This window comes from Oncorhynchus mykiss, chromosome 8 (assembly GCF_013265735.2).
Source record: "Oncorhynchus mykiss isolate Arlee chromosome 8, USDA_OmykA_1.1, whole genome shotgun sequence".
NCBI lineage: Eukaryota > Metazoa > Chordata > Actinopteri > Salmoniformes > Salmonidae > Oncorhynchus > Oncorhynchus mykiss.
The window spans coordinates 73,409,800-73,436,389 of record NC_048572.1 but is presented as its reverse complement, the minus strand read 5'-3'; the positions used below and the strand labels follow the sequence as shown (position 1 = coordinate 73,436,389).

Here is a 26,590-nt window from a genome sequence, read left to right as displayed (position 1 = left end):
TTCCAACTTTGTTGCAACAGTTTGGGGAAGTCCCTTTCCTGTTTCAGCATGACAATGCCCCCATGCACAAAGTGAGGTCCATACAGATATGGTTTGTCAAGATTGTTGTAGAAGAACTTGAACTGGCCTTCACAAAGCCCTGACCTCAACCCCATTGAACATCTTTGGGGTGAATTGAAACTCCGACTGTGAGCCAGGCCTAATCGCTCAACATCAGTGCCCGACCTCACTAATGCTCTTGTGGCTGAATGGAAACAAGTCCCCACAGCAATATTCCAACATCTAGTGGAAAGCCTTCCCAGAAGAGTGGAAGCTGTCATAGGTTCCAAGATGGCGTAGCAGTCGGACGTGTGTGTTTGTCTCTGTCTTATCCTGTGTCTTATCCCATGTAAATAGCCGGTCTTTTTCATATATATCTTAATCTCACTTTTCTATGAACTAAATATATTTTGCTGCAACCCGCCTCACCCAATGTGGTAGGGATCTGCTATTTTTATTCCTTATAACTGGAACTTCCATCAGGAGCTAGCCAGCTAACTAGCTACTAGTCTTTGTTAGCCACGGATAGCGGTCTTCACCTTTTTCTCGGTCACCAGCCAGCCTTAACTCGGATAATACCTTCCAGTCTGCACAGCGCGATGTCAACCCAGAGCATATTGGACTGCTTCTCTCATCATCGGATTCCTGTCGCTGCGGTTCATTACACCGGATCATCGCAGCTAGCTAGCTGCAAATGAGTGGCTACTGTTAGCTAACGCCTCTGTCCCGAAGGAAGCACCAGCTATCCTTGAGCTAGCCTCGAGCTAGGCCCATATACCAGCTAATTCTAGGGCTACAATACCTCCTTTGCCAATTGTCCTGGACCCTTTATTGTCGTCAAGGAGCTCCGCCGATCCATCACGACTGGACTGCCGGCGTGATCGCCCAATGTGGTCTCAATAGGATATTCTGTTACGATGTCGCCGAAGAACCATCTACTAGCCCCGGCCCGCTAGCTTTTCGGAACGCTGTGTCCCCTGCTCGCCTAGAGAAGTAGTGACTAGCGAACAACACCCCGACTCTGCTCTTTTGACCCTATGATCACTCGGCTACACAGCTGATGCCCCCTGGACTGTTTTAATAACACGGTACCTCATTTTGTTTACCTGTCGGCACCAGCCTCGAACTCAGGCCCTGAATGTACCTAACTGACCCGCTCTGCACATTCCTCTCTCATCGTTACTCAATGCCTAGGTTTACCTTCACTGTACTCACATCCTACCATACCATTGTCTGTACATTATGCCCTTAATCTATTCTACCACACCCAGAAATCTGCTCCTTTTATTCTCTGTTCCCAATGCACTAGACGACCAGCTCTTATAGACTTTAGCCGTACCCTCATCCTACTCCTGCTCTATTCCTCTGGTGATGTAGAGGTTAACCCAGGCCCTTTAGCCCCCAGTTATACTCCTATTTCCCAGGCGCTCTCATTTTTTGACTTCTGTAAAAGTAAAAGCCTTGGTTTCATGCATGCTAACATCAGAAGCCTCCTCCCTAAGTTTCTTTTATTCACTGTTTTAGCACACTCCGCCAACCCTGATGTCCTAGCCATATCTGAATCCTGGCTTAGGATTTTCCACCAACATAGAACTGCCAAAGGGGGCAGAGTTGCAATCTACTGCAGAGATAGTCTGCAGAGTTCTGTCATGCTACCCAGGTCTGTGCCCAAACAGTTCGAGCTTCTACTCCAGACTTGACTGCCCTTGACCAGCACAAAAACATCCTGTGACATACTGCGTTAGCATCGAATAGCTCCTGCGATATGAAACTTTTCAGGGAAGTTAGGAACTAATATACGCAGGCAGCTAAGAAAGCAAAGGCTAGCTTTTTCAAACTGAAATGTGCATCCTGTAGCACAAACTTCAAAAAGTTCTGGGACAATGTAAAGCCCATGGAGAATAAGAGCACCTCCTCCCAGCTGCCCACTGCACTGAGGCTAGGAAACACTGTCACCACCGATAAATCTACGATAATTGAGAATTTCAATAAGCAATTTTCTATGGCTGGCCATGCTTTCCACCTGGCTACCCCTACCTCGGTCAACAGCTCTGCACCCCCCACAGCAACTTGCCCAAGCCTCCCCACCTATCCTTCACCCAAATTCAGGTAGCTGATGTTCTGAAAGAGCTGCAAAATCTGGACCCCTACAAATCAGCTGGGCTAGACAATCTGGACCCTCTCTAAAAATGATCTGCCGCAATTGTTGCGAACCCTTTTACTAGCCTGTTCAACCTCTCTTTCGTATCGTCTGAGATCCCTAAAGAGGAAAGCTGCCGCGGTCATCCCCCTCTTCAAAGGGGGAGACACTCTAGACCCAAACTGTTACAGACCTACAGAAAGTATTCGGCCCCCTTGAACTTTGCGACCTTTTGCCACATTTCAGGCTTCAAACATAAAGATATAAAACTGTATTTATTTGTGAAGAATCAACAACAAGTGGAACACAATCATGAAGTGGAATGACATTTATTGGATATTTCAAACTTTTTTAACAAATCAAAAACTGAAAAATTGGGCGTGCAAAATTATTCAGCCCCCTTAAGTTAATACTTTGTAGCGCCACCTTTTGCTGCGATTACAGCTGTAAGTCGCTTGGGGTATGTCTCTATCAGTTTTGCACATCGAGAGACTGAAAATGTTTCCCATTCCTCCTTGCAAAACAGCTCGAGCTCAGTGAGGTTGGATGGAGAGCATTTGTGAACAGCAGTTTTCAGTTCTTTCCACAGTTTCTCGATTGGATTCAGGTCTGGACTTTGACTTGGCCATTCTAACACCTGGATATGTTTATTTTTGAACCATTCCATTGTAGATTTTGCTTTATGTTTTGGATCATTATCTTGTTGGAAGACAAATCTCCGTCCCAGTCTCAGGTCTTTTGCAGACTCCATCAGGTTTTCTTCCAGAATGGTCCTGTATTTGGCTCCATCCATCTTCCCATCAATTTTAACCATCTTCCCTGTCCCTGCTGAAGAGAAGCAGGCCCAAACCATGATGCTGCCACCACCATGTTTGACAGTGGGGAGGGTGTGTTCAGGGTGATGAGCTGTGTTGCTTTTACGCCAAACATAACATTTTGCATTGTTGCCAAAAAGTTCAATTTTGGTTTCATCTGACCAGAGCACCTTCTTCCACATGTTTGGTGTGTCTCCCAGGTGGCTTGTAGCAAACTTTAAACGACACTTTTTATGGATATCTTTAAGAAATGGCTTTCTTCTTGCCACTCTTCCATAAAGGCCAGATTTGTCTGATTGTTGTCCTATGGACAGAGTCTCCCACCTCAGCTGTAGATCTCTGCAGTTCATCCAGAGTGATCATGGGCCTCTTGGCTGCATCTCTGATCAGTCTTCTCCTTGTATGAGCTGAAAGTTTAGAGGGACGGCCAGGTCTTGGTAGATTTGCAGTGGTCTGATACTCCTTCCATTTCAATATTATCGCTTGCACAGTGCTCCTTGGGATGTTTAAAGCTTGGGAAATATTTTTGTATCCAAATCCGGTTTTAAACTTCTTCACAACAGTTTCTCGGACCTGCCTGGTGTGTTCCTTGTTCTTCATGATGCTCTCTGCGCTTTTAACGGACCTCTGAGACTATCACAGTGCAGGTGCATTTATACGGAGACTTGATTACACACAGGTGGACTGTATTTATCATCATTAGTCATTTAGGTCAACATTGGATCATTCAGAGATCCTCACTGAACTTCTGGAGAGAGTTTGCTGCACTGAAAGTAAAGGGGCTGAATAATTTTGCACGCCCAATTTTTCAGTTTTTGATTTGTTAAAAAAGTTTGAAATATCCAATAAATGTCGTTCCACTTCATGATTGTGTCCCACTTGTTGTTGATTTTTCACACAAAAATACAGTTTTATATCTTTATGTTTGAAGCCTGAAATGTGGCAAAAGGTCGCAAAGTTTAAGGGGGCCGAATACTTTCGCAAGGCACTGTGTATCTATCCTGCCCTGCTTTTCTAAAGTCTTCGAAAGCCAAGTTAACAAACAGATCACCGACCATTTCGAATCCCACCGTATCTTCTCCGCTATGCAATCTGGTTTCTAAGTTGGTCATGGGTGCACCTCAGCCATGCTCAAGGTCCTAAACAATATCATAACCGCCATCGATAAAAGACAACACTGTGCAGCCGTCTTCATCGCCCTGGCCATGGCTTTTGACTCTGTCAATCACCGCATTCTTATCAGCAGACTCAACAGCCTTGGTTCTCAAATGACTGCCTCGCCTGGTTCACCAACTACTTCTCAGAGTTTAGTGTGTCAAATCGGAGGGCCTGTTGTCCGGATGGGGGTGACACGGGGTTCAGTTCTCGGGCCGACTCTTTTCTCTGTATACATAAATTATGTCGCTCTTGCTGCTGGTGAGTCTCTGATCCACCTCTACGCAGATGACACCATTCTGTATACTTCTGGCCCTTCTTTGGACATTGTGTTAACAAACCTCCAGACAAGCTTCAATGCCATACAACTCTCCTTCCGTGGCCTCCAACTGCTCTTACAGTTTTTTCCAACTACTTACACACAAAATCTTTTCATGTCACACGATTTTTGAAACCTCTCACTTAAAGTGCGTAACTACACACCAAATATCCAAAACCATAAGCTATTTCTCAGCCTTTGACTCAGTTGTCAATTGCATAAAACACTTTTTTCAAAACACTACACACAATTCTCTACCTAAAACACAAAAATCTAACAGGAAGGGACTTGCTTTCCTTTTCCAAACACAACCAATCAAAATGCTACACTTATTCACCACACACACTCCTCACATGTGCAAACATGTGCAAACACTAATAGCTTAACTGATCACTAACCAATCACTGCTTTACTGTAGTATAGGCCTATAAATAGGTCAGATTACCTGTTTTGAACAATGGATGCCAACAATGGACAGAGAGCAAGAGGAGTAGGAGGGAGAGGAAGATGAAGAAGAGGACAAGGGCAAAGAAGAGAAGGAAGGAGAGCCATCTCTGATGAGATTAGGGCAACACTTGTTGATCATGTGATCAACCACGGTTTGACCATGAGAGAGGCTGGACTGAGAGTCCAGCCCAATTTGAGTCGATTTACAGTGGCGTCCATAATTCTAACCTTTAGAAATGAGAACAGGTATGCAACTATATAATGACTATTTTAGCATTACAGTAATGTACTGTAAAATACGTATGACTGCATAGTATTGCATAAACATTTGTAACTCTAAGCCATCCATTTACTGCACGGCATTGAATGAATAAGGTTGGTTATCATGCTGTACTACATTTGTTTGTACATTGTTTACAGTTCCTATGCTGAACACATACTGTGTTTGAATTCGGTACAGAGTGGAAAGGCAAAGACATCATGGAGGACGAGGACACTTGTTTACAGATGTACAAGAGACTGCAATTATAAATATGGTTTTGGCCAACAATGCAATTAGGATTCGAGAGATAAGAGAGCATATCTTGAATAATGACACCATATTTAACAACATCAATGCTGTAAGCCTGTCGACCATACAACGCATCCTCCAACAGCACCGAGTGACGATGAAACAACTTTACAAGGTGCCATTTGAGAGAAACTCTGACAGAGTCAAGAATATGCGACATGACTTTGTAGAGGTATGTTTGCAACACTACTTCCAGTACTTCAGACCATATTTACTCATCTGTTTATCCTTTTGTTTGTTACAGAGAGTATTGGAGCTGGATGCCCATGTAATTCACCATGAATTTATTTATGTCGATGAGGTTGGCTTCAACCTCACCAAAACCAGGCGCCGCGGAAGAAATGTAATAGGACAGAGGGCATTTACCAATGTCCCTGGACAGCGTGGGGGTAATATAACTATGTGTGCTGCCATCACTCAAAACGGGGTCCTCCATCACAATGCCACACTGGGTCCGTACAACACCGGCCATATGCTCACTTTTCTGGATGCAATTTACACAATGCGTGTCCCTGATCCAGATCAGGAGCCTGCTAGATTTGTGGTTTTATGGGACAATGTTAGTTTTCACCGGGCTGTTCTGGTCCAAAACCGGTTTGCCACCCATTCACAATTTGTAGTTTTGTACCTACCCCCATATTTACCTTTTCTAAATCCCATAGAGGAATTCTTCTCAGCCTGGCGCTGGAAAGTGTATGATCGCCAACCCTATGCCCGCATGCCGCTTTTCCAGGCAATGGAGGACGCATGTGGGGACATAGAGGTTGCCTCTGTCCAAGGTTGGATACGCCACGCTAGGAGATATTTCCCTCCATGTGGGGACATAGAGGTTGCCTCTGTCCAAGGTTGGATACTGGGAGATACTTCCCTCCATGTGGGGACATAGAGGTTGTCTCTGTCCAAGGTTGGATACACCACGCTAGGAGATACTTCCCTCCATGTGGGGACATAGAGGTTGCCTCTGTCCAAGGTTGGATACTGGGAGATACTTCCCTCCATGTGGGGACATAGAGGTTGTCTCTGTCCAAGGTTGGATACACCACGCTAGGAGATACTTCCCTCCATGTGGGGACATAGAGGTTGTCTCTGTCCAAGGTTGGAAACGCCACGCTAGGAGATACTTCCCTCCATGTGGGGACATAGAGGTTGTCTCTGTCCAAGGTTGGAAACGCCACGCTAGGAGATACTTCCCTCCATGTGGGGACATAGAGGTTGTCTCTGTCAAAGGTTGGATACGCCATGCTAGGAGATACTTCCCTCCATGTGGGGACATAGAGGTTGTCTCTGTCCAAGGTTGGATACGCCATGCTAGGAGATACTTCCCTCCATGTGGGGACATAGAGGTTGTCTCTGTCCAAGGTTGGAAACGCCATGCTAGGAGATACTTCCCTCCATGTGGGGACATAGAGGTTGTCTCTGTCCAAGGTTGGAAACGCCACGCTAGGAGATACTTCCCTCCATGTGGGGACATAGAGGTTGTCTCTGTCCAAGGTTGGATACGCCACGCTAGGAGATACTTCCCTCCATGTGGGGACATAGAGGTTGTCTCTGTCCAAGGTTGGATACGCCATGCTAGGAGATACTTCCCTCCATGTGGGGACATAGAGGTTGTCTCTCTCCAAGGTTGGAAACGCCACGCTAGGAGATACTTCCCTCCATGTGGGGACATAGAGGTTGTCTCTGTCCAAGGTTGGATACTGGGAGATACTTCCCTCCATGTGGGGACATAGAGGTTGTCTCTGTCCAAGGTTGGATACGCCACGCTAGGAGATACTTCCCTCCATGTGGGGACATAGAGGTTACCTCTGTCCAAGGTTGGATACGCCACGCTAGGAGATACTTCCCTCCATGTTTGGCAAGAGAAAGCGTATCTTGTGATGTGGACGAAGTATTGTGGCCAGACCCAGGACAGAGAAGAGATGAAGGGTAGCTTAGCACTGGTGACTGCCCCCCCCCTACCAATTCCTGGACTGTCCCCCTGGGACCCCACACACACAATTGTGTTCTTTACTGTATTCTAAAGAATATACTTTTGGTTTACATATGTTTATGGTTTTGTTGTATGCTACTGTATACAACAGTAATGTTTGGCCGAATAAATATTTTCTGTTTCTACATTGCATTGGTGTTTACAGTGTACTTGTTACCCCTCTCAGCAAATTACTTTCACTGTAGAACATTGTATTGAAATGTAGATATAAGCCTATGAAAGACCAAAGAGCTTTAGATTTAGAACAACAGTGTTTACATGGTATATCCAAAAATGTACTATTATGAAAGCAGTGTTTGCCATTTGATGCAAATGCTTCATTCTGACACGTGTTTATGGCATTTTGAATGCAGTGTTACATTTTGAAGGAGATGTGAGGCATTTTGCATTTTGTGTGTGCAGTTTTGGGAATTGTGTGTAGAGTTTTGAAAAAAAGGAGACAGTTTTGAAAATGTGTGTAAGCAGTTGGAAAAAACTGTAAATGCAAGTAAAACTAAATGCATGCTCTTCAACCGATTGCTGCCCGCACCCTTCCGCCCGTCTAGCATCACTACTCTGGTCGGTTCTGACTTAGAATATGTGGACAACTACAAATACCTAGGTGTCTGGTTAGACTGTAAACTCTCCTTCCAGACCCACATTAAGCATCTCCAATCCAAAATTAAATATTGAATCGGCTTCCTATTTCGCAACAAAGCATCCTTCGCTCATACTGCCAAACATACCCTCATAAAACTGACTATCCTACAAATCCTTGACTTCGGCGATGCCATTTACGAAATAGCCTCCAGCACTCTACTCAGCAAATTGGATGTAGTCTATCACAGTGCCATCCATTTTGTCACCAAAGCCCCATATACCACCCACCACTGCGACCTGTATGCTCTCGTTGCCTGGCCCTCGCTTCGTATTCGTTGCCAAACCAACTGGCTCCAGGTCATCTATAAGTCTTTGCTAGGTAAAGCCCCGACTTATCTCAGCTCACTGGTCACCATAGCAGCACCCACCCGTAGCATGCGCTCTAGCAGATATATTTCGCTGATCATTCCCAAAGCCTCCTTTGGCCGCCTTTCCTTCCAGTTCTCTGCTGCCAGTGACTGGAACGGATTTGCAGTCTGCTGGAGTCTATACAGCTGGAATCTATATATTCCTCACTAACTTTAAGCATCAGCTGTCACAGCAGCTTACCGACCATTGCACCTGTACACAGCCCATCTGTAAATAGCCCACCCAACTACCTCATCCACATATTGTTATACATTTTTTGTTCCTTTGCACCCCAGTATCTCTACTCGTTCATCTTCTGCACATCTATCACTCCAGTGTTAATGGTAAATTGTAATTATTTCACCACTATGGCCTATTTATTGCCTTACCTCCCTAATCTTACTACATTTCCACACACTGTATATAGATGTTTCTATTGTGTTATTGACTCTACGTTTGTTTATCCCATGTGCAACTCTGTGTTGTTTGTGTCGCCCTGCTTTGCTTTATCTTGGCCAGGTCGCAGTTGTAAATGAGAACTTGTTCTCAACTGGCCTACCTGGTTAAATAAAGGTGAAATAAAAACATTAAATACAAATAAAAAAGAATAGCAGCAAAGGGGGGACCAATGCCCATGATTTCTGGAATGAAATGTTCTACGAGCATTTTGGTCTTTTGGTCATGTGTGTGTGTGTGTACAGTATATGTGTGTGTGTGTGTGTGTGTGTTGTGTCGTTTGCGTGTGTGTGTTATGTGTTTGGGTTCTGTGTGAGAGTGTGAGTGTATTGTTTGTGTGTGTGTGTGTGTGTGTGTGTGTGTGTGTATATAGTGTGCATACAGTGCCTTCAGAAAGTGTTCACACCCCTGACTTATTACACATTTTGTTGTGTTTCGAAGTAGGATTAAAATAGATTTAATTGTCTTTTTTTGTCAACGATCTACACAAAATGCTGTAAATGTAAAAAACTTGAACATTTGTAAAATACCAGTATATCTTAATTAGATAATTATTCCACCCCCTGAGTCAATACATGCTAGAATACCCTTTGGCAGTGATTACAGCTGTGAATAATTCTGTGTAAGTCTCTAAGAGCTTTGCACATCTGGATTGTTAAATATTTGCACATTATAATTTCTTATTATTATTCAAGCTCTGTCTAGTTGGTTGTTGATCATTGTTTGACAGCCATTTTCAAGTCTTGACAGATTTTTGAAGCCGATTTAAGTCAAAGCTGTAACTATTCAACTCAGGAACATTCATTGTCGTATTGGTAAGCAATCTACTGTACATTTGGCCTTGTGTTTTATGTTGTTATCATTCTGAAAGGTGAATTTGGCTCCCAGTGTCTGTTGGAAAGCAGAATGAAAGAGGTTTTCCTTTAGGATTTTACCCGTGCTTAGCTCTATTCCGTTTATTTTTATCCAAAACTCCCTAGTCCTTGCCAATGACAAGCACGCCAATAACATGATGCAGCCACCACCATGCTTGAAAATATCAAGAGTGGTACTCAGTGATATGTTGTGTTGTATTTGCACCAACATAACGATTTGTATTTCAAATGAATTAATTCACCTTTAATTCACTTTTTTGCTGTTTTACTTCAGTGCCTTATTGCAAACAGGATGCATGTTCTGGAATATTTTTTATTTTGTACAGGCTTCCTTCTTCTCACTTTCATTTAGGTTAGTATTGAGGTGTAACTACAATGTTGATCCATCCTTAGTTTTCTCTTATCACAGCCATTAAACTCGGTAACTGTTTTAAAGTTACCATTGGCCTCATTGGAAAATTCTGGAGCGGTTTCCTTCATCTCCGGCAACTGAGGTATGAATGACACCTGTATCTTTGTAGTGACATTGTGGGGTGCTGTGTATGGTCTGGTGACACACAATCTAAATGTAATCCATTTCAAATTCAGGCTGTAACACAACAACATTTTAAATGCAAGGGGTGTGAATACTTTATGAAGGCACTCTATATAGTCTTGTGAGTGTGCAAAGTGTCAGTGCAAGATAGGGTCAACGCAGACCCTATCTTTCTATAGTTTGGATGGCTTAAGTCTTGGCAATTTTTCGGGACTTTCTCTGACATCGGGGTCCTGGGTGACAGGGAGCTCGACCCCAGTGATGTATTGGGCTTTCCCCACTACCCTCTGTAGAGCTTTGGGTCGAAGATGGTGTATTTTCCATACTAAGCGGTGATGCAGCAAGTCAAGCTGTTCTCGATGGTGCAGCTATAGAACTTTTTGAGGATCTGAGGGCCCATGTCAAATCTTATCAGCCTCCTGAGGGGGAAAAGGAGCTGTCATGCCCTCTTCACGACTGTGTTGGTGTGTGTGGACCATGTTAAGTCCTTAGTGATGTGGACGCCAAGGAACTTGAAGCTCTCGACCTGCTCCACTAAATCCCTGTCGATGTGGATGGGGGCGTGCTCTCCCCTCTTTCTCCTCTAGTCCACAATCAACTCCTTGGTCTTACTGACGTTTGGGGGAGAGGTTGTTGTCCTGGCACCACACTGCCAAGTCTCTGACCTCCTACCTGTAGGCTGTCTAATCGCCGTTGGTGATCAGGGCTACCACCGTCGTGTCATCAGCAAACTTGATGATGGTGTTGAAGTCATGCATAGCCACGCAGTCGTGGGGGAACAGGGAGTACAGGGACTAAGTACCCACCCGTGAGGGGCCCGCATGTTGAGGTTCAGCGTGGCAGAGGTGTTGTTGCCTACAAGGCTCCACCCATGGTCCCATTAAGTTTTTTGAGTGCCAAAGTGATGTGGGATTGTGGTGGGATGTAGACAGCTTTGATAATTATGGATGAGAACTCTCTTGGTAGGTAAACATGTCTGCAGCTTATAGTGAGATATTCTGTATGGATAAAGCTCTAGTTTTCCTTCACACTGGAAGCAGCGCAACAGTTGGTGTTTATGAAGAGGCACTCCCCACCCTTTTGGACTTATCTGAGGCTGATGTTGTCCGATCGTGCCACTGAGTTCTATGTTCATAGATTGAGCCAGCCAAGTTTCTGAAATGCATATAATATTGCAGTTTTTCAAGTCTCTCTGATAGGAGACTCTTGAATGATCTTATTCTCAAGTGACTGAACATTTTCCCATAAAACGGAGGGAAGTGCCGGTGGATTTTCTCTTCGTCACAGTCTCACCAGGATGCCAGCCCATTTATCGCATATACACCTGTAGCGGTTTGGTAGCCCATGAAACAAAGGAATAACGTCCGGTGTGAACAAAGGAACAGCTGTGTTGGAGTTGAAGTCAGATTAAAAATAGTCTGGGTAGCCATTTGATTAGATGTTCAGGAGTCTTATGGCTTGGGGGTAGAAGCTGTTTAGAAGCCTCTTGGACCTAGACTTGGTGTTCCGGTACCGCTTGCCATGCGGTAGAAGAGAGAACAGTCTATGCCTAGGGTAGCTGGAGTCTTTGACAATTTTAGGGCCTTCCTCTGACACCGCCTGGTATAGAGGTCCTGGATGGCAGGAGGCCCTGGCCGTGCAGTCATGAGTGAACAGGGAGTACAGGGGGGGACTGAGCACGCACCCCTGAGCGGCCCCCGTGTTGAGGATCAGCATGGCGGATGTGTTGTTACCTACCCTTATCACATAGGTGTTCCTTTTGTCCAGGTGGGAAAGGACAGTGTGGAGTGCAATAGAGATCGCATCATCTGCGGATCTGTTAGGGCGGTATGTATATTGGAGTGGGTCTAGGGTTTCAGGGATAATGGTGTTGATGTGAGCCATGACCAGCCTTTTCGAAGCACTTCATGGCTACAGACGTAAGTACTACCGGTCGGTAGACATTTAAGCTTTTTGTGCGTATTGAACATTTCTGTGATCTTTTATTTCAGCTCATGAAACATGGAACAAACACTTTACGTGTTTATATTTTGTTCAGTATACTTCTGTACAAAAAAAAGTTTTTTTTTTTTTCACTAAATAGCAAGTCAGAACTCTTAAGATGTCGGCCTTCTCCGTCAGTGCCATCTTTTGTACGCTCTACTACACTACTGCACCCACGTACAAAAAGTGGGTCCTAGCAGTGGCTGCTATACTTTGATGTATCTCTAGCCTAGCAAGCTACTTTGCACATTTCAACTCTCTGAGACTTCAAAAACACTGACTAGGGAGCAGTGATTCCTCCAGGGGACAAGAGTGTGTGTCATATCTCTCTTCTTTCCCGAAAGCTAGAAATATCATTTAAACAACATCCTCATCCCCTGCAGCGGTTGATTCCCAAATCCAGCAACAGTGTAGTGCACTCACCGTGATGTGAACCCTGGGCATATACTGCAGGGATTATCGTGTTGTATCTAGACTCTGCAGCGGTTGGTTCCCAAATCCAGCAACAGTGTAGTGCACACTCACCGTGATGTGAACCCTGGGCATATATTGCAGGGATTATCGTGTTGTATCTAGACCCTGTTTCTAGATGCTGTAGCAACACTTGCATTTCCTATGCAGGGAGAGCTGTTTGGGGTTTTTGTGGCTCTTTGCATAAATCCACAAAATCTCTCCTCAAGTGTGATTACACAGTTGGCATACAGTACAAGGTAAAGCACCAATTTAATTAGGGGACTCAGAGGATGGAAGCACGGGACGAGACAGTACTATAGTAGTACAATATATTTTGTTAAGACTTGATGAAAGATGATATACAGTGCCTTCAGAAAGTATTCATACACCTTGACTTATTCCACATTTTGTTGTGTTACATCCTGGATAACATTTGTTTTCTCACCCATCCCCACACAATACCCCATAATGACAAAGTAAAAGAAAGTGAAAGAAAGTCTAATTAAATTCAGAATTATCTGGCACCAAACCTGGCACCATCCCTATGTTGAAGCATGGTGGTGGCAGGATCATGCTATGGGGATGTTTTCAGCAAATTAACAGACTTCTGCACTCACATGGTTTTCGTGACGTTGTCAGCTAACCCGTCTATATGAGCCTCATTATCTAGGCTTCTCCTCTAGCAAAGAAACAAGCATGAATTCACTTACTGTACTTGGATAGTTTAATGACTTTAGCATCTTCAAGCCCTCTCCCCCCTTTAGAGAATTGAGCCCTCTTGAATTAGTGAGCAAGTGTGCATAGCCAAAGCGACGACAGGCTCTCCACGTTTCAACTGAGCCATCTTCATTCGCAGGGCAACTTCATTTTGGTTTTTTCCCCTTCCAATTTCTATTTCATTTTCCTGGGGAATAGAAACACTGACAAGACATTTCACTGAAATATTTAGCGATGCGTGAAACTCAAATGACATTTCTGTAAGACGTAGTATGTGGAAGGCATCTGTTTTCAGCGGTGGAATAAGCTCATTTGGTGTAATATGGTTTTAGTTTGTGGCTTGACGGTTTTTGTTAGGGATATTAAAGGCTGTCCTGCTCCTCTTCCGCAGAGCTTAGCCATGCAGCCGGTTTAAAATGCCCTGCAAACTGATGTGATGAAGGGTGTATATAGTCTCTTGGCCTAGAATAGTGAGGCAGAGCGGGGCCTGAAATAGTCTCAGCTAAACTCTCCAAGGTGCCGTCGACCTTGATTTGAAATACCACTATGTGTGTGTGTAAGCAGCAGCAGACAGTCACTTAATACTGACAAACCACCTCCAGGTTATGTAGAGACAGGTTACTCACAGACACAGACAAGTGGAGGGGTTGGGCCAACATGATCAAAACCCGGCGGACAGCGGAGGAAGACAAAATGAGAAAAATGTCAGTGTCAAGGCGATGGTTAGGTGTCTGGGGGACTGGGGGAGGACGATGACAGACAGAGAGAGAGGCCAGACATACCAAAAGAGCCTGTAGATCTGTCCTCCATCGTCCACACCTCACTCACACTCCCTCTCTCCATCTCTCCCACTCTTTCTCCATCTCTTTCCAACTCTCTCCTCCTCCGCCTCTTTCTTTCTTTCTTTCTTTCTTTCTTTCTTTCTTTCTTTCTTTCTTTCTTTCTTTCTTTCTTTCCTTCCTCCCTCCCTCCCTCCCTCCCTCCCTCCCTCCCATCTTCTCATCCATCCATCAACCATGGGAGGCTTATGGGATTGTGGGCGTGCGTTGGACCGAGATGATTCCTCTCAATAGCAGCCTTTCATACTGTTTGTCAACAGCCAACAGTGCCCATGGGAACAGAGGTGTGTAGTGCTCAGAAATCAAGGAGGATCAAGGCACTCTTCATGATATTAAAATGCCTTTATTGCAGTGGCGTGTTGTTCAATAGAACAGATTCTAAAAAGCCGCTGACGTGTTTTGGCGTCATAGCCTTTATCAGGGAGACAGTGATGAAGGATGATGCTCAAATTGTCTCCTCAGACATTTCATATTAATATCCCATAAATATGTATTTTCCCACATACTGTACCCCTCCCTACACACACACATGCATGCAGACACGCACACACACACACCTCTTAAACCTCTCTCTCTCTCTCTCTCTCTCTCTCTCTCTCTCTCTCTCTCTCTCCCTCTCTCTCTCTCTCTCTCTCTCTCTCTCTCCTCTCTCTCTCCCCTCTCTCTCTCTCCTCTCTCTCTCTCTCTCTCTGCAGGTCAGGACCGCACTGAGACGGGGCTGATTAAGCGTTTCCGTGGTGATGGCGTGCGCTACAAGGCCAAGCTGATCGGGACTGATGAGGTGACAGCGGCACGCGGGGACAAGCTGTGCCAGGACTCCATGATGAAGCTCAAGGTATGTCTGTGTGTGTCTGAGGAGAGGGGGGTGGTATTCAGGTGTAGAAGAAGAAGTGAATTCAGCCATCTCTATTGATGCGTCTTTGCAGGAGCCAGATGCATCTACAGAAGAGAGAATATGGATGGTTTTATTATGTCTCTTCAACCATGCTGGAGACATAGTAGCATTACCGTACAGCCAGCAGGCAAAGCCATTTCCTGCTCTGATCTTCTCATATCAGATGTAGTTGCTCCACATGTCCAATAACACAACAGCAGGAGTTTTGTAGATCCATGCTGTGACATTTGAACAGTGACCTGCCTATGACTCCCATGTCCAGCAGTCACTGCCAGTTACAGTCAATGTTCTCAGGTCAATACAGTCATTATATTATATAGACAGGCAGAAGAGGGGGACAGAGGGATGGAATAGAAGAGGGGGATGGAGGGATGAAATAGAAGAGGGGGATGGAGGGATGAAATAGAGGAGGGCGATAGAGGCATGGAATAGAAGAGGGGGATAGAGGGATGGAATAGAAGAGGGAGATGGAGGGATGGAATAGAAGAGGGAGATGGAGGGATGGAATAGAAGAGGGAGATGGAGGGATGGAATAGAAGATGGAGATGGAGGGATGGAATAGAAGATGGAGATAGAGGGATGGAATAGAAGATGAGATAGAGGGATGGAATAGAAGAGGGTGATGGAGGGATGGAATAGAAGAGGGGGATGGAGGGATGGAATAGAAGAGGGGAATGGAGGGATGGAATAGAAGAGGGGGATGGAGGGATGGAATAGAAGATGGAGATAGAGGGATGGAATAGAAGAGGGGGATGGAGGGATGGAATAGAAGATGGAGATGGAGGGATGGAATAGAAGATGGAGATAGAGGGATGGAATAGAAGATGAGATAGAGGGATGGAATAGAAGAGGGTGATGGAGGGATGGAATAGAAGAGGGGGATGGAGGGATGGAATAGAAGAGGGGAATGGAGGGATGGAATAGAAGAGGGGGATGGAGGGATGGAATAGAAGATGGAGATAGAGGGATGGAATAGAAGAGGGGGATGGAGGGATGGAGATAGAGGGATGGAATAGAAGAGGGCGATGGAGGGATGGAATAGAAGAGGGGGATGGAGGGATGGAATAGAAGATGGAGATAGAGGGATGGAATAGAAGAGGGCGATGGAGGGATGGAATAGAGGAGGGGGATGGAGGGATAAAATAGAGGAGGGGGATAGAGGGATGGAATAGAGGAGGGGGATGGAGGGATGGAATAGAAGAGGGGGATACAGGGATGGAATAGAAGAGGGCGATAGAGGGATGGAATAGAAGATGGAGATAGAGGGATGGAATAGAAGATGGAGATAGAGTGATGGAATAGAAGAGGGGGATGGAGGGATGGAATAGAAGAGGGGGATAGAGGGATGGAATAGAGGAGGGGGATGGAGGGATGAAATAGAGGAGGGGGATAGAGGGATGGAATAGAAGATGGAGATAGAGGGACGGAATAGAAGAGGGTGATAGAGGGATGGAATAGAAGATGGAGATAGAGGGATGGAATAGAAGATGGAGATAGAGGGATGAAATAGAAGAGGGGGATGGAGGGATGGAATAGAAGATGGAGATAGAGGGATGGAATAGAAGAGGGGGATGGAGGGATGAAATAGAGGAGGGAGATGGAGGGATGGAATAGAAGAGGGGGATGGAGGGATGGAATAGAAGATGGAGATAGAGGGATGGAAAAGAAGAGGGGGATGGAGGGATGGAGATAGAGGGATGGAATAGAAGAGGGCGATGGAGGGATGGAATAGAAGATGGAGATAGAGGGATGGAATAGAAGAGGGGGATGGAGGGATGAAATGGAGGAGGGCGATCGAGGGATGGAATAGAAGAGGGCGATGGAGGGATGGAATAGAAGATGGAGATAGAGGGATGGAATAGAAGATGGAGATGGAGGGATGAAATAGAGGAGGGAGATGGAGGGATGGAATAGAAGAGGGAGATGGAGGGATGGAATAGAAGAGGGAGATGGAGGGATGGAATAGAAGAGGGGGATGGAGGGATGAAATAGAAGAGGGGGATGGAGGGATGGAATAGAAGAGGGCGATGGAGGGATGGAATAGAAGAGGGAGATGGAGGGATGGAATAGAAGAGGGAGATGGAGGGATGGAATAGAAGAGGGAGATGGAGGGATGGAATAGAAGAGGGGGATGGAGGGATGGAATAGAAGAGGGCGATGGAGGGATGAAATAGAAGAGGGCGATGGAGGGATGAAATAGAAGAGGGAGATGGAGGGATTGAATAGAAGAGGGAGATGGAGGGATGGAATAGAAGAGGGGGATGGAGGGATGGAATAGAAGAGGGAGATGGAGGGATGGAATAGAAGAGGGCGATGGAGGGATGAAATAGAGGAGGGGATAGGGGGATGGAATAGAAGAGGGAGATGGAGGGATGGAATAGAAGAGGGAGATGGAGGGGTGGAATAGAAGAGGGAGATGGAGGGATGGAATAGAAGAGGGAGATGGAGGGATGGAATAGAAGAGGGGGATAGAGGGATGGAATAGAAGAGGGGGATGGAGGGATGGAATAGAAGATGGAGATAGAGGGATGGAATAGAAGATGGAGACAGAGGGATGAAATAGAAGAGGGAGATGGAGGGATGGAATAGAGGAGGGGGATAGAGGGATGGAATAGAAGATGGAGACAGAGGGATGCAATAGAGGAGGGAGATGGAGGGATGGAATAGAGGAGGGCGATGGAGGGATGGAATAGAAGAGGGAGATGGAGGGATGGAATAGAGGAGGGCGATGGAGGGATGAAATAGAGGAGGGAGATAGAGGGATGAAATGGAGGAGCGGGATAGAGGGATGAAATATAGGAGTTGGATGGAGGGATGAAATAGAGGAGGGGGTGGAGGTATAGAATAGAGGAGGGCGATGGAGGGATGGAATAGAGGAGGGGAAGGGGTCTCTATTGAGCTGCCTCCATAAGCTTGAGGACTTAATCCACCAAATGGAGAAGTCGATTGTGGATTGACGACATTCTTAGACACCTCTCTCTCCTCTATTCAGCCGATCGCTCTTTGTTTCTGGAGAACAAACAGGGGGTTGATGGTTTCCAAGTTTATGTATTAATTGATGAAGCTCAGATCTGGAGAGGGGGATATAGTGTACTGGTTGTGTATGGGGTCGCTCGCTCAACCCTCCTCAACGTGACTGGGGTTCCAGGGTTGTCAGACGTGTTCAGCATTCACGATGACGTTCTGTCTTCTTTTCTCTTTTCTCACAGCTTATTTACATGAAAGACATGTCAGGCTTGCGTTAGAGAGGGAGGGTCGTGCCTCCATTTGAGTCTGAGAAACATGCTGGAAATGTTAATTGTTTTTGTTGAAAGAAAAAGGAGCTGAGATCCATGGGAAAATCTACTTTAAAGGCTCCATGGTTCTTCAGGCAGCAAGACGTGACAGAAGTGTCCCGGCGAGGTGAAGGTTAGGCTACGGTCGGTCAGCAGAATACATTCAGTCAGAGAAACTTCAAGTTGCTACATGGAAGTTTGGCAGCTTGTGTCACAAGGTGCAGGCAGCAGAACCCTACTTAATAAATCAGCCTCTTAAAAGCTCAACAATAAAAGACTCAGTGGTGAAAAAGAGAAACTGTGTTGAAAGAATGAAAGTTCAAAAAGAGCAACATTGAAGAGCCTTCTGTCGTATTGCACCTCATATAACAGCTGTCACCCTCTTCCTCCCCTCTCCTCCTCCTCCCCCGTCATACTTACCTGAGTCGTGAGTCGATGGCACGCTGCTGTCTTTCACGCTGAGAGTATTTCCCTTCATCTCCCTGTGTCTCTTCCTCTCCTCCAGGGAATGGCTTCGTCAGCGCGCTCCAAAGGAGAGCACAAGCAGAGAGTCTTCCTCACCATCTCCTTCGGGGGGATCAAGATTTACGACGAGAGATCAGGGGTGAGTGAGTGATGAGGCTCCACAGTGCAGCTGCGCAGACAGGTCTAGCCCCAGCTGCTGTGAACCTTATAGGACATCCAGAGGGCAGAGGCTAATACAAGTTTAATCACAGTCATGTAGAAGAAAGGCAGCCATCTTGTGTGCCTACCTGGCATATGGTGCAGTTGACATGACAGGGAATACAACAGAAGCAGTCTAGGCGTGCTGTATGGTGGCTAATGTCTGATGATAAAGACCTGTCTACTGTAATGACAGTGTGTATATGAGGGATGTGACGTTGTCCCCTTCCCCCTCCTCCCCTCCATGCTATGAGACAATCTGCCTCCCCCCTCCATTTCATTCCCTCCCTCCCACCCTCCTCCCTCAGGGCCCAGAGGCCTGCTGTTCCATTGCAGGATGATAGAGGGGTTCCTCCTCCCCCCAACCCCCACCAACCCACCATCCTGAGGCTGCTCATCACCGCTATCCGCTAGGTTAATTAGCCCACAGTTCCAACTCTAATCATCATCACTGCTAACTGCTAGTCTAACTGCCCCATAGCTCCACCTCAACTGTCATTAAAAGGGGATAAATATCATCAATTACTCTATACAATAAATGTTACTGTATAGACCCGCTCGTCATCGTTTGATATTTGATGATTTTGGTTGGATAGTGGTGCCACCTGTCAATTGCTGCCAGTCCTGTCATTTATCAACAACAGCTATATAATAACCCTCATTGCCCCATAGTGTGTGTGTGTGTGTGTGTGTGTGTGTGTGTGTGTGTGTGTGTGTGTGTGTGTGTGTGTGTGTGTGTGTGTGTGTGTGTGTGTGTGTGTGTGTGTGTGTGTGTGTGTGTGTGTATGTCCTATCCCTAACCCTCATCACCGCTGGCGTCTCTGTCATTTTGTTTGTGAATCATTGTTCCCCCAATGCTCTTTCATTTTATAAACGGATTACCCCAACACCACTTCATTTCCCCAACAATCATTATGGTAAAATATGGGGCTTATTCAGCAGGCTGCAGCGTTGCAGAACATTCACGTAGAAATGTGTAATGTAGCAATGTACTGTCATCTAGAGTCTAGATTCTAGACTATAGAACAGTGTCGGCTCTAGTACGATTAAATTCTCTGTTATCATTACACTCCACTGAAGAAGCCCTAGGTCATTTCTTAGTAGCTCCTCCCTATTGTTCGAAGCTTATCAATGCTATTAGTGGAGCAGCAGGTGGGAGTAGATGAGTGACAGCCTAACTACTGTGTGTGTGTGTATCCATGCACATTCCTGAATACACACTACCGGTCAAAAGTTTTAGAACACCTATTCATTCAATGGTTTTTCTTTATTTTTACTATTTTCTACAAATGGACAAATTTCCACCAGTCTAATGTCCATTGCTCGTGTTTCTTGGCCCAAGCAAGTCTCTTCTTCTTATTGGTGTCCTTTAGTAGTGGTTTCTTTGCAGTGTTAGTTGTACTTGTAACCTGGGTGTTCAGCGCTGCCCTGCGGGTGTACCATTCTCTGTTGACAATGCATATTTTGGCATATTGCACAATACACAACAACAACTTCCCCCCAGGCTAGAAAGATCTTCAAAATAAGTTACAATGGGTTGTGTGTGTGGAGTCTGATCTGCACACACACACACACACATCCTGATCTGCTGTTATCCATGCAGTAAATGTGCTGTGTCTGCTATTCCAACTGTGAGAGTTGGAAATGAGGAAAGAAAGGGAACAATGGTAAATGTGTCAGTCATCCCTGTCAACAGTAAGACAAAGAGAGAATATTAATTTCCATCTGCCTTCCTTTCTTCCCTGCTGCGGTGTATCTGGAGCACCGCGTTGCCATAGTATTAGAATTAGCAAAGAGCTGTAGCCTACTTACCCTGAACTCCCAGTTCACTCCCTCATTTTGGAACAAAGAATTCTTTCAAGAATGGATGAAATTCATAGAAATGCATTGAGTAGAGCCAAGAGTTCTCTTAGGCAGGTCACATGGGTCTAACTAAACTATAAAATCAGGACCTTGGCCCTACAGTATCCAACATGTGTCTCCAAACCCCCTCCATTTAGTTTTGGTTCATTTCCTGCTTTGGATCTGCCACTTCCTTCTGTTTCAAAGATCTCCTACGTTATTTCGTACTCAAAATGTATGTAATTTCCTCCGTGTGTGTTTTCAGGTTCTGCTGCATCACCACTCAGTGCATGAGATTTCCTATATCGCCAAGGATACCCGGGACCACCGGGCCTTTGGCTACGTCTGTGGGAAGGAGGGACACCACAGGTTTGTGGCCATCAAGTCTGGCCAGTCGGTGAGTACAGGACCTGAGTTCCTTACCTACTGTCACGTTCGTAATAAGGACAGGACCAAGGCGCAGCGTGTGTTGAGTTCCACATCTTTTAATAAAGCGAAACTTCCAAACAAAACAATAAACCAGCAACAAAATGTAACATAAGTGGTGCAACTAGCACAAACACAAAACAATATCCCACAAACACATAACAATATCCCACAAACACAAAACAATATCCCACAAACACATAACAATATCCCACAAACACATAACAATATCCCACAAACACATAACAATATCCCACAAACACATAACAATATCCCACAAACACATAACAATATCCCACAAACACATAACAATATCCCACAAACACAAAACAATATCCCACAAACACATAACAATATCCCACAAACACATAACAATATCCCACAAACACATAACAATATCCCACAAACACATAACAATATCCCACAAACACATAACAATATCCCACAAACACATAACAATATCCCACAAACACATAACAATATCCCACAAACACATAAAAATATCCCACAAACACAAAACAATATCCCACAAACACATAACAATATCCCACAAACACATAACAATATCCCACAAACACATAACAATATCCCACAAACACAAAACAATATCCCACAAACACAAAACAATATCCCACAAACACATAACAATATCCCACAAACACAGGTGGGAAAAATGGCTACCTTTTAATATGATCCTCAATTAGAGGCAACCATTACCAGCTGCCTCTAATTGGGAACCATTCAAAACACAAACATAGAAATATGACCTACTACACCATAGAGAACCAACCTACCCTTGTTGTAGTGACTCAACTCAAGTACCAGGAATGAGGTGTACAGTGGTATTAGTTAGGAATAACATTACAGCCCAAGTCAACACATTTAGAATACAATACTAACAGGGACTGACCATAGAACAATTCTGGCAAATGCCAAAAAGAGTTGACCTGCCAGTCCATCTGCAAATCTGTGGGTCAAAACCACCAGAAATATGCAATAAATATGCAATAAAACTGAATGTTATCAAAAACAAAACAGCTGATTATAAAACTTTTAAAAACACTTACAAACAATTAAATATGTATGTATTTACAGGAGCTCTCTGCTTAGGCTGCTAATAAGGTGCCGTGTGACCAGGTAACAAATGTGATCTTTGCTCTCTCCTGTGTTGTGTAATAAAGGAAAAGCCAGCCAATGGTCCCAAAAGATAAAATGTATACAGTATATAAATAGATAACACATTAGATTTGCAGGGCTCAGTGCTCTTGATGGCTGTAGATAGTGTAACGATTGTCGTTGGTGGAAGAAGGTGAGGACCAAGGTGCAACGTGCCCTGATTGAGAACCAGACCTGGCCAAAAACAAAGAAATACAAAAACATAGAAAAAATAATGTAGAATGCCCACCCTTGTCACACCCTGGCCTAACCAAAATAGAGAATAAAAAGCCTCTCTATGGCCAGGGCGTGACAGATAGCTGCAGATAACAACAACTCCGTATTGGCAGGGCACTAATATGATCCGTGTTCAGTCAATATCCGACCTTAACCAACTAAGACGGATAGTCAATTAGGCTGCATGAATAAATTATTCTTATGTCACATGTCAGTTGGGAACCAGTTCATAATAACAATAAGGCTTTGTGGTATAAGTTTGTGGTATATTCTGCTCTCTCTCTCTCTCTCTGTCTCTCTCTCTCTCTCTCTCCCTCCCAGGCGGAGCCACTGATCATTGACCTGCGTGACCTCTTCACGCTCATCTACGACATCAAGCAGCGAGAGGAGATGGAGAAGAAGTCCCAGAAGGACAAGCAGTGTGAGCAGGCCGTCTACCAGGTAAACAACAACAACACAACTGTTACCATAGCAGTTATGCATCACAATAACACGCCGATTTGAGTGTACCCATGAGTGTAGTCTACCAGGGAAATTGCTGTGGACAATACTGTCCAGGCTTTGTCTGTTCTAGTGATTCTAATTCTGTGACCAGAGAACACTTCCTGTTCTTTCACTGTTCAATAGAGCCCTCTTCAACCTTCAACCACTCCACTGTGAGATTCCACTGCATACACTATAAATGAGGATTATTCATAGAAACAACTGAATGTGAATGCTTTCAGCTTTGGCTGTATATGCAGACTGCAATACAAATGATTTTAGTTTACTTGCTATACTATACATATGTGTTATACTGAAACAGGACTCCATGCAGCAGAATAGCCCCGTCAATGTAAAAGGCCTAATGTAATGAATACCTGTGTCTACAATGGAAGGAATTATTATGTAGGAAATATTACTGAACTGTACAGTAACTTAGACAAAAGTGTATATTCCCCCTGAGCCTAGCAATTGATTGTTGTCCTATCTAATGGACATTCGTATTTGCTCTGTATTTCTAAAGACATACATGCCACTGTGTGAGGTCCTGTTGTCACTTTGAGAGGACATCCTGTGCTTTTCTATGACATCATATGTGTGGTGGTGTCACCTTGATATTTCTTTCTGGTTCTTCAAAATGAAAAATTACACAATTAGTTTGATATTGAGATTGTTTCTAATGGGTAAATATCTCAGGAATAGTTTTCAAAGCAGTGTAATATATTTATTTTATGTCAAATAAGAGCTAAATAAGAGCTTGTTAATAAAAGTTCTCTGCAGTTGACATCAGGATGCGCTAACTATGTTTTTTACCTACTGTCCCCATTTACTGTAATGTTAAACGTTTCATATTACTATCAACCATTTACTGTAATGTTAAAAATATCATGATACTATGAACCATTTACTGTAATGTTAAAAATATCATAATACTATGAACCATTTACTGTAATGTTAAATGTATCATATTACTATCAACCATTTACTGTAATGTTAAATGTATCATATTACTATCAACCATTTACTGTAATGTTAAACGTATCATATTACTATCAACCACTTACTGTAATGTTAACTGTATCATATTACTATCAACCATTTACTGTAATGTTAAATGATGTATCACATTACTATCAACCATTTACTGTAATGTTAAATGTATCATATTACTAATAAGCATTTACTGTAATGTTAAAAATGTATCACATTACTATCAACCATTTACTATAATGTTAAATTATGTATCACATTACTATCAACCATTTACTGTAATGTTAAATTATGTATCACATTACTATCAACCATTTACTGTAATGTTAAATGATGTATCACATTACTATCAACCATTTACTGTAATGTTAAATGTATCATATGACTATCAACCATTTACTGTAATGTTAAATTATGTATCACATTACTATCAACCATTTACTGTAATGTTAAATGTATCACAATACTAATAACCATGTACTGTAATGTTAAATGTATCACATTACTATCAACCATTTACTGTAATGTTAAATGATGTATCAAATTACTATCAACCATTTACTGTAATGTTAAATTACGTATCACATTACTATCAACCATTTACTGTAATGTTAAATGATGTATCACATTACTATCAACCATTTACTGTAATGTTAAATGTATCATATTACTAATAAGCATTTACTGTAATGTTAAAAATGTATCACATTACTATCAACCATTTACTATAATGTTAAATGATGTATCACATTACTATCAACCATTTACTGTAATGTTAAATGATGTATCACATTACTATCAACCATTTACTGTAATGTTAAATGTATCATATGACTATCAACCATTTACTGTAATGTTAAATTATGTATCACATTACTATCAACCATTTACTGTAATGTTAAATGTATCACAATACTAATAACCATGTACTGTAATGTTAAATGTATCACATTACTATCAACCATTTACTGTAATGTTAAATTATGTATCAAATTACTATCAACCATTTACTGTAATGTTAAATGACGTATCACATTACTATCAACCATTTACTGTAATGTTAAATGATGTATCACATTACTATCAACCATTTACTGTAATGTTAAATGATGTATCACATTACTATCAACCATTTACTGTAATGTTAAATGTATCATATTACTAATAAGCATTTACTGTAATGTTAAAAATGTATCACATTACTATCAACCATTTACTATAATGTTAAATGATGTATCACATTACTATCAACCATTTACTGTAATGTTAAATGATGTATCACATTACTATCAACCATTTACTGTAATGTTAAATGTATCATATGACTATCAACCATTTACTGTAATGTTAAATTATGTATCACATTACTATCAACCATTTACTGTAATGTTAAATGTATCACAATACTAATAACCATGTACTGTAATGTTAAATGTATCACATTACTATCAACCATTTACTGTAATGTTAAATTATGTATCAAATTACTATCAACCATTTACTGTAATGTTAAATGACGTATCACATTACTATCAACCATTTACTGTAATGTTAAATGATGTATCACATTACTATCAACCATTTACTGTAATGTTAAATGATGTATCACATTACTATCAACCATTTACTGTAATGTTAAATGTATCATATGACTATTAACCATTTACTGTAATGTTAAATTATGTATCACATTACTATCAACCATTTACTGTAATGTTAAATGTATCACAATACTAATAAACATGTACTGTAATGTTAAATGTATCACAATACTAATAAACATTTACTGTAATGTTAAATGTATCACAATACTAATAACCATGTACTGTAATGTTAAATGTATCATATTATTATCAACCATTTACTGTAATGTTAAATGATGTATCACATTACTATCAACCATTTACTGTAATGTTAAATGATGTATCACATTACTATCAACCATTTACTGTAATGTTAAATGATTTATCACATTACTTTCAACCATTTACTGTAATGTTAAATGTATCATATTACTATCAACCATTCACTGTAATGTTAAAAATATCATAATACTATGAACCATTTACTGTAATGTTAAATGTATCATATTACTATCAACCATTTACTGTAATGTTAAATGTATCATATTACTATCAACCATTTACTGTAATGTTAAATGTATCATATTACTATCAACCATTTACTGTAATGTTAAATGTATCACAATACTAATAAACATGTACTGTAATGTTAAATGTATCATATTACTATCAACCATTTACTGTAATGTTAAATGTATCATATTACTATCAACCATTTAC

General features: G+C 42.8%; 1 protein-coding gene across 3 annotated transcripts in view; it reads left to right on the top strand.

Annotated features, from left to right (window-relative positions):
* The window catches only part of LOC110530980 (disabled homolog 1), a 72,847-nt gene that overhangs the window by 34,999 nt on the left and 11,258 nt on the right, over window positions 1-26,590 (top strand). For all 3 annotated transcript variants that reach the window (XM_036986176.1, XM_036986178.1, XM_036986177.1), the window contains exons 3-6: window positions 15,017-15,156; window positions 18,997-19,095; window positions 21,262-21,393; window positions 23,136-23,255. In XM_036986176.1, the coding sequence (XP_036842071.1) occupies window positions 15,017-15,156; window positions 18,997-19,095; window positions 21,262-21,393; window positions 23,136-23,255 (491 nt within the window). The remainder of the gene's footprint in view (window positions 1-15,016; window positions 15,157-18,996; window positions 19,096-21,261; window positions 21,394-23,135; window positions 23,256-26,590) is intronic.